At 46.5% G+C, this 15000-nt stretch overlaps 1 protein-coding gene across 1 annotated transcript in view; it reads left to right on the top strand.

Moving 5' to 3' along the window:
- Positions 1 to 2220: 2220 nt before the first annotated feature.
- The window catches only part of reep3b (receptor accessory protein 3b), a 21838-nt gene continuing 9058 nt past the window's right edge, over positions 2221 to 15000 (top strand). Inside the window, exons 1-2 of the mRNA XM_080516931.1 lie at positions 2221 to 2548; positions 13179 to 13251. Coding sequence (XP_080373057.1) covers positions 2517 to 2548; positions 13179 to 13251 — 105 coding nt within the window. The 5' untranslated portion in view covers positions 2221 to 2516. The remainder of the gene's footprint in view (positions 2549 to 13178; positions 13252 to 15000) is intronic.

The following is a 15000-nucleotide window of genomic DNA, read 5'->3' as shown; positions in this document are numbered from 1 at the left end:
AACCTAACCCTAACCCTAATCCTAATCCTAACCTAACCTAGCCTAACCTAACCTAACCTAACCTAATCCTAACCTAACCTAACCTAACCTAACCTAACCTAACCCAACCTAACCTAACCCTGACCGTGTCATCTTCTGCGGGACACTCAGAGCACCACCTATAGACCCGACCTGTGTACAACATCCTTTTGAATAATTTTCACGTCATCATGAGGACGGGAAACTTTTTAAAAATGACAGCGTGAAAAAAGACGGTTTTGACTTGCGTGGACCGGATCCAAGTCACAGCGGTTAACGGGAGGAAGATGCTCTATAGCCTGGATGTCGGCTGAGTCAGTCTCGGCAAATATATTATGAAATAATGATTTAAACAAATCTTTTGTTTTTTGTATAGAAGCTCCCAGGATATTGTTATATAGCATCCTATGCTAATGGGTCTGTGGATAGCGGCTAATGCTAACGTAGCAGCAGCCGATTCCACACAGATGAAGACGGTTTGTCACGTTTGAAACATCTAAAACCACTGCAATGGTGTGAATCGTTGATGTCGCCTTGTTTGAATCCTGATGCGACGTGGGCCCCTGTGGGGGGGGGGTGGGGTGGAGGTGGTGGAGGTGGTGGTGGAGGTGGTGGTGTTTTCTGCTCGTCCCCTCTGAAGCTGGACCAAAACAGGCTGTGGTGACCAGAGAGGCTCCGCTGGGAATCTCCCTCACTCACACACTGCTGCACACTGCTGCAGCCTCCTCATGAATAACAAGTAGCTGTGAATCCAGCCCTCCACCTCCTCCTCCTCCACCTCCTCCTCCACCTCCTCCTCCACACACACACACACAAAGCACTCACATATCTTCATGCGGTCACCGACGTGCTCGTCTCCAAACACACGAAGACACAAACAGACTCGTAGCTGCACGCGCTCGGCCTGGCAGGCGGCGCCGCGCCGGGTTGTGATTATCTGCACACACAAAGAGACGAGCGCCCAGGAGCTCACAGATGGGCTCCGCGTCTGCCAAGTGCTATGTTTGGGGAAACTGTAATGAATATGATTATGACCTGCCGACTGGCGTTTCTTTATATAACGAGCGGTACAAAGGAGATCCACCGCCGTTCCTCCTCCAGACCCTTTATTCGCGTGTCTGCAGGCTAATTGAAAGAGAGCTTTTATATGCGTTGCCTTATCTGGGGAAAAGTCCTGCTGTGAAGACGTGTCAGGTTGACACGGCAGTGACAACAGGCGGGTGTGTACGGAAAGCATCACCTGTGGGTGATGTGCAGCTCCAGCAGCATCAGCACAGCGCGAGAGCCGCGGTGTTTGAGTTGTGCCTGAAATCTGTGGCACATTTAAACCCCGGAAACACCAAACCTTGTTTTTGTTTTCCCATTTTATTCGATACTCAGATCCTCTTTAAAAAAAAACACCAAAGTTTTAAGGGGAAATAACACATTTTTCATTGTGTTTTGGGTTCATTAACACAATAACGGTGCTGAGAGCCTCTGAAAACACAACATTTTGACAACAGCTTCCTTAAACAGAGTTTAATGTTCTGACATTAACATAAACATACACCTGGTTCAGAGCGACTGTGACAGCCAGGCCTGTAGGGGGCAGTGTCACGAGACAACTGAAACCATGATAGCCAGAATCCTGGAAAAAAACACGACAGCAAATTGTGACGCAAATCTTCATATCCCCCTCTCATATATAAAATATATATACATATATATATATATATATATATATATACACATATACATACACACACATACACACAGAAGACCCTGCTCTTCTTCTACTTCTTCTATAAATGGCAGTTGCATCTGGAAGTTGAACTACCGCCACCTGGAAGTTCCACACACTTTTAAAGAACTTCATTCTCCGTCATCAATCCACCAGATGGGGTCATTGCTGAGCAATGTGATTGGACAGAATCCGCCACGAATGTCGAACTGACCAATGACAGCACTCGTCGCCGAGTTTAAAATTCCACCGCTTCTCATCGGATAATCGGAGTCACGTGATCCGAGTGGGGACAGCCAATAGCGTCCTGCGTTCGTGGTAAACAGAGTGAAGTGACCAATGGCAGGCGCGGAAGGCTGTTGACGTCCGTTGGAAGCGGAGCTGCGTCACGTGACAGAAACGGAGCATCCGATAGGAGCGGAGGCGGGCCGAGTGGAGCCGAGAGGAGCCGAGTGGAGCCGAGTGGAGCCGAGAGGGGAGGGACGGAAGAGACCTGGAGGAGACAGACCCAGAGTTCACAAACACCGACCGAGACTAACGCAGACGCCGACACAGACCTGGAATACGGCGGCGAGGGCGTGACGGTGACCTCGGGGATCAAGCGGTGCTTCGCGGAGGTCGTCGCTCCCCGTCTGAGGGTCGATGTTCCACGTCCAGTGAGCTTCTCCCGGATCCATCAAACTTTTGTCTTGGAAGAAGTTGACCGCGGTCGGTGAGCTCCGCGGCGGGCTGTCCTCCTCCTCCTCCTCCTCCTCCTACTCCTCCTCCGAGCGGAGCCATGGTGTCCTGGATGATCTCCAGGAGCGTCGTGTGAGTACACCGGGGGCTGAGGTGTGGGTCCTCCTCCACCCGGGGAGGGTGGAGGGTGAGAGGGTGAGGGCTGGGGACGGGACCGAGCTCCGTTAGCCTGCTCGGCTAAGCTAAAAGTTCCTGTGTTTGAGACGAGGCCTGGTCTTAATCCTCCAGACCTCCACACGACTGATAAAACCTCCGACTGAAGTGTTTACCTCCCGGACCGAACGTGATTCTGGTTGTGACCGAGAGCAGTGACGTCAGGAGGGCATTTAGCTCGGGGCTAGTTAGCTGCTAATGTTAGCATGGTGTTTGTGGCTCCAACAGGAGCTTCAGGGGACGTGTCCATGTCTTCATGTGTCCAGGCCCTCGTAGAGATTTGGTCATGTACCCATGTCCTCGTGTCTTCCTGTCTTCATAACTTAATGTCTTCATATCTGAATGTCTCTATGTCTTCATATCTTAATGTCTCCCTGTCTTCATATCTTAGTGTCTCCATGTCTTCATATCTGAATGTCTCCCTGTCTTCATATCTTAGTGTCTCCATGTCTTCCGGTCTACGTATCTTAATGTCTCCTTAGCTTAATGTCTCCATGTCTTCCTGTCTTAATGTCTCCATGTCTTCCTGTCTTCATATCTTAATGTCTCCCTGTCTTAACGTGTCCCTGTCTTCCTGTCTTAATGTGTCCCTGTCTCCATGTTCACCTGAGCAGGTGTGAAGGAGTGTCTGCTGCTGTCCTCTGAGGGTTTAACCTGGTTAATGTCAGGAGACAAACTCGGTGTCCCACTAGTCCCTTACTTCCACTTTAAATATATTTAGTCGTCACGTTTGTCAGTCCTCTTTTCGTCCACATGTAGTTTTAGGATTCATGTCCAACGCCCTGCTGAGCCGTAGGACCACCTCTAACACTTTTTACATTTAATATCTGAACTAGATTTGTTAACGTCTCTGACTTCGTCCAACTGAAGTCAGAATCCCGAGAGAACAAAAACAACACCATCATTTTTTGACCTTTTTTTTGTAGCATTCTGGCTTTTTTCCTCGACGGTTTAATGTTAAAGTTGGATTTCTGTCTTTTGTAGGACACGTGTTGTTTTTTTTATAGGGGACCCTGTCTTCTGTCTGCGTGAGCGGCCGTGCCTTATGTCTCTTGTCTACACATTGCAGAGCCGTGGTTATATAACACAGACTAATGGAGGGTAGGAATGTGGAGGAAAGACCACAAGGGAGTGGTGGAAGAAAGGAATGTTTCTGGGTTTCATCTCCTCCAACCTGCAGAGCTGTGACGCCGCTCTCTTTCCAGACTCTTGTTCTCTCACGTTCACGTGACGCGAAGACGTCTCATCACGGCTGATAAAAGCACTTTAAATGACATTGAACTGAATGAAGTGGGACCAAACGGTTGCTGCTAGTAGGTGTAGTTTGTGTCCGTCCCTCGTCGGGGACGTGGGCTTTCTGAGTTTTCTGGATATCCAGTGTCGTTGTCACAAAATCGCGATGCTGTCGCTGGATAAACGCTATAATATAATGGTAAATAATAGAATCCTCAGTCCTGCATGGAGTTTGTAGTGAGGCTGGTGAGCTCAGTGCTGCGGTGCGTTCAAGGACCTCCAGGAAAAGTCTGTTCTGAAAATTGTTTTGACAATAAATCTGCAATTAAACGTCTTTATCTTCTGCTTTAGTCGTTTTAGGTTGATAAAACCACTATTAGATAAACACAACTATGTTTTTGTTGGTGCAGCTCGCTACAGATGCTGCTAGCTAGCAGGAGAGTGACGTTCACCGTCGTGATGATAACATGATGTCAGGTGACGTGTTCTCGTCCACCATCGTGATGATAACATGAGATCAGGTGACGTGTTCTCGTCCACCATCGTGATGATAACATGATGTCAGGTGACGTGTTCTCATCCACCGTCGTGATGATAACATAAGATCAGGTGACGTGTTCTCGTCCACCATTGTGATGATAACATGATGAGGTGACGTGTTCTCGTCCACCATCGTGATGATAACATGATGAGGTGACGTGTTCTCGTCCACCATCGTGATGATAACATGAGATCAGGTGACGTGTTCTCGTCCACCATCGTGATGATAACATGATGAGGTGACGTGTTCTCGTCCACCATCGTGATGATAACATGATGAGGTGACGTGTTCTCGTCCACCGTCGTGATGATAACATGATGTCAGGTGACGTGTTCTCGTCCACCGTCGTGATGATAACATGAGATCAGGTGACGTGTTCTCGTCCACCGTCGTGATGATAACATGATGAGGTGACGTGTTCTCGTCCACCGTCGTGATGATAACATGAGATCAGATGACGTGTTCTCATTCACCGTCGTGATGATAACATGAGATCAGGCTGTAAAGCAGCTGCTGAACACAAGTTAATAATTTCTGTTTGAAGTAATCTGCTGAAGGACGAGTTTCTTCTTCTGCTGCTGGTGAAGTGGTGATTGGTTGGTGAAGAGGTGATTGGTTGGTGAAGTGGTGATTGGTTGGTGAAGTGGTGATTGGTTAAAGTGGTGACTGGTTGGTGAAGTGGTGACTGGTTGAAGTGGTGACTGGTTGGTGAAGTGGTGACTGGTTGAAGTGGTGACTGGTTGGTGAAGTGGTGATTGGTTGAAGTGGTGACTGGTTGGTGAAGAGGTGATTGGTTGAAGTGGTGACTGGTTGAAGTGGTGACTGGTTGGTGAAGTGGTGATTGGTTGAAGTGGTGACTGGTTGGTGAAGAGGTGATTGGTTGAAGTGGTGACTGGTTGGTGAAGTGGTGATTGGTTGAAGTGGTGACTGGTTGGTGAAGAGGTGATTGGTTGAAGTGGTGACTGGTTGGTGAAGTGGTGACTGGTTGGTGAAGTGGTGACTGGTTGAAGTGGTGACTGGTTGGTGAAGAGGTGATTGGTTGGTGAAGTGGTGATTGGTTGAAGTGGTGACTGGTTGGTGAAGAGGTGATTGGTTGAAGTGGTGACTGGTTGGTGAAGTGGTGACTGGTTGAAGTGGTGATTGGTTGGTGAAGTGGTGACTGGTTGAAGTGGTGATTGGTTGGTGAAGAGGTGATTGGTGGGTGAAGAGGTGATTGGTTGGTGAAGTGGTGACTGGTTGGTGAAGTGGTGATTGGTTGAAGAGGTGATTGGTGGGTGAAGAGGTGAAGTGATGAAGTGGTGACTGGTTCCTCCTCAGTCGTTGTTTGAATCCTGAACTCTCCTCTTCCTGCCAGAACGAGTATCGGTAGAACAACGTGTCACTTGTTGTTTCTGTGTCACCTTTATAGTTAATCTGTTAGTTTTTAACGATTCTCAATGTTTTTCTTTCTCTAAACTAACAATGGTAATATGACAATATACTGATAAACAGTCAGACTATTGAGTTTGGTTCTATTTTGTAGTACGTTTTTACTCCTTTGCTGTAGGAACATATTGTGTGAGTACCACATCTATGTAGTTCTACTAAGTCTTATTAAATCTACTTTTTGGTCACTAACAGTAGTACACATGAATGTATACGGTCATTTTTCTCCAGCGTATTCAGATTTAGTTGTTAGTTATCATGCATTGGGGGGGGGGGGGCTTAACTGGTGCATTGTGGGCGACTGAGTACTACGTTGTGATGTGATAAGTTGTAGGACGAGTTGATATTGAAGAAATCAAAGGCCAGATAATGTGTCATGGAAGAAGCACCGCAAAGCACATAACTGCACCAGTATGAGTAGAATAAACTGTATGTCTCCAGAATAAAACGTCACTTCAGTCTCCACATGCAGGCCAGTTTCATCTGGAGTGGCTGGAATAATAAAATAACGTTATATTGACCTTTAAATTCACACTGGAACGTGTTTGTCTTGTTGACGGGACGAGTTCTGCAGGATCACAAACAATCGACGTAAAGTCGATTTGAATGAAACGTGGTGGTGTTAGATGGAGGTGGAGGCGAGCAGGGTGGAGTGGGAAAGAGCCACAAGCGATCTATGCCCCCCCAGAACATTTTGTGGGGGGGGGGGGGGGGGGGGCACAGCCCTGCTCTCTAAGCATTCCCACTTCTCTCAACAATCCTCCCTCTGTTTTTAGAGGAAAAGTCATGTAATCAAGTTGTTCTACCTGAAGCTCAAACCAGATGGTGGAGCTCCAACCTGAGGGATCTCAACCCCCAACCCCCCTCCACCCCCCCCCCCCCCCCCCCTCTCGGTATGCTTCCTGCCTGTTCTCTGCTCTTGTTCTCCACCCCCCCCCCCCCCCCCCCCTCCATCATCCCTCCATCTGCTGGTGTTCGGTGTCAGGAAACCGAGGAAATTGACCTGGAGCCCAGAGTCCAGGCATCGGGGCTGTTTTCTCAGCTGCGTGGGGAGAGAGAGGGGTGGAGGAGGGGTGGAGGAGGTGATGAAATGGGGAGGAGGAGGAGGAGGAGGAGGAGGAGGAGGAGGAGGAGGAGGAGGAGGGACGGTAGGTTTGCTATGAAAAGGGGCCCAGTGTTTCACTAAATTGTTTCAAGACCTAAAGAGTTGCTCTCATGGAAAAGTGAAGGGAGAAAAACCACGTTGGGCTTTTTGGTCAAATCAACAGCTTGTGTTCATGTCGGTTCTCCGACCGCCACTAGAACCCCCCACCCACCACCCCCCCCCCACCCTCCACCCACCACCCCCACCCCCCCCTCATCCCCCCCCCCGGTCATGGTGCTGGAAACCATCAGACATACGAGACGCTGATGTGACCCACAGGGAATAAATACAAACGGCTTCATATGTGCTTCTTCTGAATCACTGCTATTTTTGACTTTGTTCTTTTTTTGGGGTTTTTAGTTTTTGTCATTTTTGACTCAAAAGTCTTGGAGACGTGTGGCCCAGGTTTATTTAGAGTGAAAACCCAAAGCTTTTGTTGCATGATGAGGTTTTGCTGATGCTCAGAAACACTGGAAACAACTTGAGCTGCTCTCAAGGGGCAACTTTTTGAACAGCTTTTATTTTGACAGTCAAGTAAGAACAATCCAACTTGGTAGTTTTATTTTGACAACCACCGTAATAACAATCCACCTTGGTAGTTTTATTTTGACAACCACCATAATAACGATCCAGCTTGGTGGTTTTATTTTGACAGTCACCACAAGAACAATCCAACTTGGTACTTTTATTTTGACAGTCACAGTAATAACAATCCACCTTGGTAGTTTTATTTTGACAGTCACCACAAGAACAATCCAACTTGGTACTTTTATTTTGACAGTCACAGTAATAACAATCCACCTTGGTACTTTTATTTTGGCAGTCACTGTAATAACAATCCACCTTGGTAGTTTTATTTTGGCAGTCACTGTAATAACAATCCACCTTGGTAGTTTTATTTTGACAGTCACTGTAATAACAATCCAACTTGGTACTTTTATTTTGACAGTCACTGTAATAACAATCCACCTTGGTAGTTATATTTTGACAATCACCATAATAACGATCCAGCTTGGTGGTTTTATTTTGACAGTCACCGTAATAACAATCCACCTTGGTAGTTTTATTTTGACAGTCACCGTAATAACAATCCAACTTGGTACTTTTATTTTGACAGTCACTGTAGTAACAATCCAACTTGGTAGTTTTATTTTGGCAGTCACTGTAATAACAATCCACCTTGGTAGTTATATTTTGACAGTCACCATAATAACAATCCTACTTGGTGGTTTTATTTTGACAGTCACTGTAATAACAATCCACCTTGGCAGTTATATTTTGACAGTCACAGTAATAACAATGCACCTTGGTGGTTTTATTTTGACAGTCACTGTAATAACAATCCAACTTGGTACTTTTATTTTGACAGTCACTGTAATAACAATCCAACTTGGTACTTTTATTTTGACAGTCACCGTAATAACGATCCAGCTTGGTGGTCTTATTTTGACAGTCGCGATAATAACAATCCAACTTGGTACTTTTATTTTGACAGTCACTGTAGTAACAATCCAACTTGCTACTTTTATTTTGACAGTCACCATTACAACGAGGACATCCGGTCTGACCTTGATGTTGTTCAATGCTGGAAGTTTACTAGAAAAGGCCTCCTATTGTTGCTATAATCACTGGCTGCCTCGTCTGTATGGACGGGAAACTCACCTGCACTGCTCAGCAGCTCCACCAGTGGTGGGAGGGGGGAACTGCAGCCAGCCGGCACCCTGTACACACATTCCTGTGTGAAGGTGTGAGGAAGAAGCAGTGGGGATGTCAGCGTGACACACTGCAGACGTGAACCGAGTGCGTGGCTTCGGCAGCCTCTCTGTTGCTATAGCAACTGCAGGAAAATAAACGGCTGTGGTTGTTGGCAGGCTGCCAGGGAGCCTCTGGTCACAGGGAGGGTGTCTGTATATAGACCGTACGCCCCGTTTGTGTGTCTTACCAGGCCTCTGTGGTTTGGCTCTGCTCGTCCGGCCGGCGCAGCCCCGTCGGGGTCACGGCAGGGGGGCCGGGGGGGGGGGGGGGGGGGGGCGGATGAAATGACACAATCCAAAACGTGCTCCTCTGACCCCGTTTGTGGTCAGAAGTTCACCGGCCGACGCGTCAGACTGGAGATCACAACTCAATCAATCCCATAATACTCTGTCGCCTGGTCACATGATTCGGGCTATTATTGTGCTAATTGATTAATCTGTAGATTTATTTGTGTTTCGATTGTTTCATTTTTTTTAAACAGATATTTTTGTTCAGTCTTTGTCGACCCAGATCAGAAGAAGAAAAACACAGATTTGTTTACAACATTTCATATTGAATTTCTGAAGAACAAGTCAAAACTAACCCAACGAGCTTAATTGATGCTAATTGATGCTTTTCCACTCTGGGAAATTAAAAAAAACCGGGCTGCTTACCATGAAACAATAACCAAGAAATTGATAACTAGATTAGTTGACAACTATTCTAATAATCGATTAAATCCATCAGTTGTTTCAGCCGTACACAAAATCAACATCCAGCTTTAGAATCAACACCTTTATTTGTCATAAATACGTAGTATAAAGTGCAGGGAGATATTTTTAGCAGTTCCAGACCAGAACAATGTTTAGAATGAGAATACAATTTAAAACACACAAGATATATATATATATATGCAGTAAATAAGCATGGTAGATCTTCACATACGGTCCAGTTTCATGTGGAGTTTGCCGGAGCGGTAAAATACCATCATAAATACCTTTTTCTTTGTTGTGGAACTGGTTTAGAATTCTGCAGGGTCACGTGGTTTCTACTGCAAATGACTACAATCTCAACATAAAGTCGATTTTAATGAAACGTTCTGGTGGAAAATACAATGGAAATATTTAGAATTCGGATCTGTTGTCCTGGTTTGGCAGCTTGTTTCTCGTTAAGGTGTGTTAACGGTTTAATATGTGATTAGTTTACTCAGTGCAGGGTGTTTTATTATTAGTATCCTACTGGGTCCACTTGTCAGAGGTCCTAGTGTATGTATATGTATATATGTGTGTATATATGTATATACACACACGTGTATATGTATCTATGTATGTATGTATATATATATGTATATATGTGTGTGTGTATATGTATGTATATATATATATATATATGTGTGTGTATATATATATATGTATATATGTATGTGTGCATGCATGTATGTATATGTATATGTATGTGTGTGTGTAATATTTTGCATAATATTGACTTGAATGTGTCGATGTGATTTGTTTACTCAGTGCAGGGTGTTTTATTATTATTGTCCTACTGGGTCCACTTGTCAGAGGTCCTAGTGTATGTATGTGTATGTATATATATGTATATATGCATGTATATATGTATATGTATCTATATACGTATATGTGTGTGTATATGTGTATATGTATATATGCATGTATATATGTATATGTATATGTATGTGTATATGTATGTATATATATATATATATATATATGTATATGTGTGTATATGTGTATATATGTATATATGCATGTATATATGTATATGTATGTATATATGTATCTATATACGTATATGTGTATATACGTGTATATGTATATATGCATGTATATATGTATATGTATGTGTATATGTATATATATATATATATATATATATATATATATATATATATATATAATATATATATATATATACGTATATGTGTATATATGTATATATGTATATGTATGTATATATGTATATATATACGTATATGTGTGTATATGTGTATATACGTATATGTGTGTGTATATGTGTATATATGTATGTGTGTGTGTATATGTATGTGTATATATGTATGTATGTATGTATGCATGCATGTATGTATATGTATATATGGATATGTATGTGTATGTGTTTGTATATGTATATATATATATATATATCATATTTTGCATAATATTGACTTGAATGCAATGACACTTATAGATTATACCAGTTTTTAGCGTCGGATCTTATTTCACTGAAGGTTTGATCAAACCTGGCCGAAGTGAAGAAAAAACTCAAACACTGAAACATGATGGAATAAAAAACAGTACAGTTCCGTCATATGTGGTTAAAATCAGGTCCTTTAGTGTTACAATGTGATTCTAATATCTATAAAAAAAAATCCTCACGTTGTACGTTTAACAAGTTGGACGGAGGAAAACCTGCGACTCTGCTGGTTCCGTCACGTTTGGACATGTGAGTTCCTTCCTTCTTCCAGAGGGTTTGAGAACCTGAGACCACATGCTGTGACGAGTCCACCTCTATACGTTTCTCCTCCACCCGCTGACGGAGCAGCTCCTCGTGGCCTCCCGAAGCCTGACTTGTTTACACCACCTCCATGGTGGAGGTTTATGGGGGAACCGGGAGGAGGAGCGGCCCTGTGGGTTCTGCAGGGAACACTGTGTGCCGCCGGCACCGGGGGGGTGGAGGAGGAGGGGGGGGGGGGGGGGGGGTGGAGGAGGAGGAGTGTCCTGCTGTAAACTCACCCAGGCGGTTCTCTGGCTCTCACGCATTCTGAGCTCCGTCAGGGTGAGCGTGGAGCCGCGTGACGGAGCAGGGTGTGGATGTGGCTGCTTTTGTTCTCTCTCTCTCTCTCTCTGTGTGTGTGTGTGTGTGTGTGTGTGTGTGTGTGTGTGTGTGTGTGTGTGTGTGTGTGTGTGTGTGTGTGTGTGTGTGTGTGTGTGTGTGTGTGTGTGTGTGTGTGTGTGTGTGTGTGTGTGTGTGTGTGTGTGTGTGTGTGTGTGTGTGTGTGTGTGTGTGTGTGTGAGAGTCACCGTCTCAACAACTACGACTCCTTCTGCTGCCTCGTTACACCACTTTCACTGTTTCTGATGGAGCGACTGAGTGATGCCCCGTTTACACCACCATGTTTACACCACCATGTTTACACCGCCACGTTTACACCACCACGGTTCCCCGTTTACACCACCACGTTTACACCACCATGTTTACACCACCACGGTTCCCCGTTTACACCACCACATTTACACCACCACGGTTCCCCGTTTACACACCACGTTTACACCACCACGTTTACACCACCATGTTTACACCACCACGGTTCCCCGTTTACACCACCACGTTTACACCACCACATTTACACCACCACAGTTCCCCGTTTACACCACCATGTATACACCACCACGTTTACACCACCACGTTTACACCACCACGTTTACACCACCACGTTTGCACCACCACGTTACACCGCCACGTTTACACCACCACGTTTACACCACCATGGTTCTGCCTTAAAATCAGGAAGAGAGCAGCTGATGGAGGGATGATGGAAGGATGATGGAGGGATGATGAGGGTTGGATGATGGAGGGATGGAGGGTTGGATGATGGAGGGATGATGAGGGATGATGGAGGGATGATGGAGGGATGGAGGGTTGGATGATGGAGGGATGATGAGGTTGGATGATGGAGGGATGATGGAGGGATGATGGAGGGATGATGGAGGGTTGGATGATGGAGGGATGATGGAGGGATGATGGAGGGATGATGGAGGGATGGAGGGTTGGATGATGGAGGGATGATGGAGGGTTGGATGATGGAGGGATGATGGAGGGATGGAGGGATGATGGATGAATGTCTTCCACACTGATGTGAACCAAAACTGAAACTCCACTTCAGAAACTCTACTGGACTTCAAACTAAACATGTATTTGTACAACCTCAGTCTGTGCAGCCCCTTTGGGGTGGTGGTTACAGCCCCCCCCCCCCCCCCCCCCCCCCGCCCCCCCTCTACCCCCCCCCCCCCAGTGGAGCTGGGGCAGATTATAGAGGAAACACTGAGTCACAGTGTTCCAGTAGTTTTCAGGTCAGGAGGACCAACATCCCGTCACAGCTGGATCAGTCGGTCCTGGCTTCTCGCTGCAGAATCACAATTTAGTGTGTGAGTCTGAATTATGTTTATATAACGAGTGTGAGAGTGAGTGGAGGGACGGGGGGGGGGGGGGGGGGTGTTGTGACGCTGCAGGGCCTGTTTTGGTAAAAACCACCAGTCGTACAGGTTCTTCCTGAGCTTGTCAGATTGACGATACCGTCGTTGTAAAAAAAACATCTTAGACTTAATTCTACAGATGTGCAGCCGTTCCAGAGGTTTGTGTGTTGATGGTTGATGTGTTGATGGTTGATGTGTTGATGGTTGATGTGTTGATGGTTGATGTGTTGATGGTTGATGTGTGTTGTGTGTCTGCAGGCTCCTGTTCGGGACCTTGTACCCGGCGTACTACTCCTACAAAGCCGTGAAGACCAAGAACGTCAAGGAATATGTAAGTTTACATCACCATGACTCCACGACGCACGGAATTGTGCGGGAGGGTGGGGAGTCATGTGACGTCTCTGTGTCATGTGACGTCTCTGAGTCATGTGACGTCTCTGTGTCATGTGACGTCTCTGTGACGTCTCTGTGTCATGTGACGTCTCTGTGACGTCTCTGTCATGTGACGTCTCTGTGACGTCTCTGAGTCATGTGACGTCTCTGTGTCATGTGACGTCTCTGAGTCATGTGACGTCTCTGTGTCATGTGACGTCTCTGTGACGTCTCTGTCATGTGACGTCTCTGTGACGTCTCTGTCATGTGACGTCTCTGTGACGTCTCTGTCATGTGACGTCTCTGTGACGTCTCTGTCATGTGACGTCTCTGTGACGTCTCTGTCATGTGACGTCTCTGTGACGTCTCTGAGTCATGTGACGTCTCTGAGTCATGTGACGTCTCTGTGACGTCTCTGTGTCATGTGACGTCTCTGACGTCTCTGAGTCATGTGACGTCTCTGTGTCATGTGACGTCTCTGTGACGTCTCTGAGTCATGTGACGTCTCTGTGACGTCTCTGAGTCATGTGACGTCTCTGAGTCATGTGACGTCTCTGTGTCATGTGACGTCTCTGTGACGTCTCTGTGTCATGTGACGTCTCTGAGTCATGTGACGTCTCTGTGTCATGTGACGTCTCTGTGACGTCTCTGTCATGTGACGTCTCTGTGACGTCTCTGAGTCATGTGACGTCTCTGAGTCATGTGACGTCTCTGACGTCTCTGAGTCATGTGACGTCTCTGTGTCATGTGACGTCTCTGTGACGTCTCTGAGTCATGTGACGTCTCTGAGTCATGTGACGTCTCTGTGACGTCTCTGTGTCATGTGACGTCTCTGACGTCTCTGAGTCATGTGACGTCTCTGTGTCATGTGACGTCTCTGTGACGTCTCTGAGTCATGTGACGTCTCTGAGTCATGTGACGTCTCTGTGACGTCTCTGAGTCATGTGACGTCTCTGAGTCATGTGACGTCTCTGTGACGCCTCTGTGTCATGTGACGTCTCTGTGACGTCTCTGAGTCATGTGACGTCTCCGCCGGGGAGATTCGTGTCTCGACGTGCTGTTGAGTCCACGACGGCGCTGACGACGGTGGAGGGAGGCACCGAGGCGGCGCTCGGCCCCTCCCGCTCAACGCTCTTCCTGGAAAGTCTGCAGCGGCCCGGCGGTGAATCAGCGCTCTGTCGTGTGCCGGACCTTCCACCTGCTCCTACCTGTTTAACTCGTAGCGGTCGTTCAGGAACCCGTTTATGGAACGACGCTCTGTCGCCTTTAACGTCTTCATTTAATGTCGGGATAAGAAAATAGACTCGTCGGTCAGAAATGAAGCTCATTTTAAGTCGTCTGATTAGAATTTCTTTCAGTGTGGGAATAAATGTCTTCATGGATCCTGTCCAATCAGAATCTCCTGAAACATGTTGTCATTCTCACGGTGTGAGTCTACAGACCTCCTGAATTCATGGTGAAGTCCCAGTCTTCACTCACTCACCAGTCTTCTTTCTCCTCCGTGACGTCGGCTCACAGGCAGGATGACAGAAGTGTCCAGATGTGTAGACCTGCATGTAGACTGCCGGCGGTCCTGTGATGGAGCTGGATGATGTAACTGATGTTGTCAGAGTGAAATCCCCCCTGACTGAGTCGCTAACGCGGCACACGGAGGAGCAGGAGGGGGGGGGGGGGAGCGGCTTCCTGCTGCGCTTCAGCCGCTCCACCG

Source organism: Blennius ocellaris (assembly GCF_963422515.1).
Source record: "Blennius ocellaris genome assembly, chromosome: 21".
Lineage (NCBI taxonomy): Eukaryota > Metazoa > Chordata > Actinopteri > Blenniiformes > Blenniidae > Blennius > Blennius ocellaris.
This window is presented reverse-complemented; position numbering and strand designations above follow the sequence as displayed.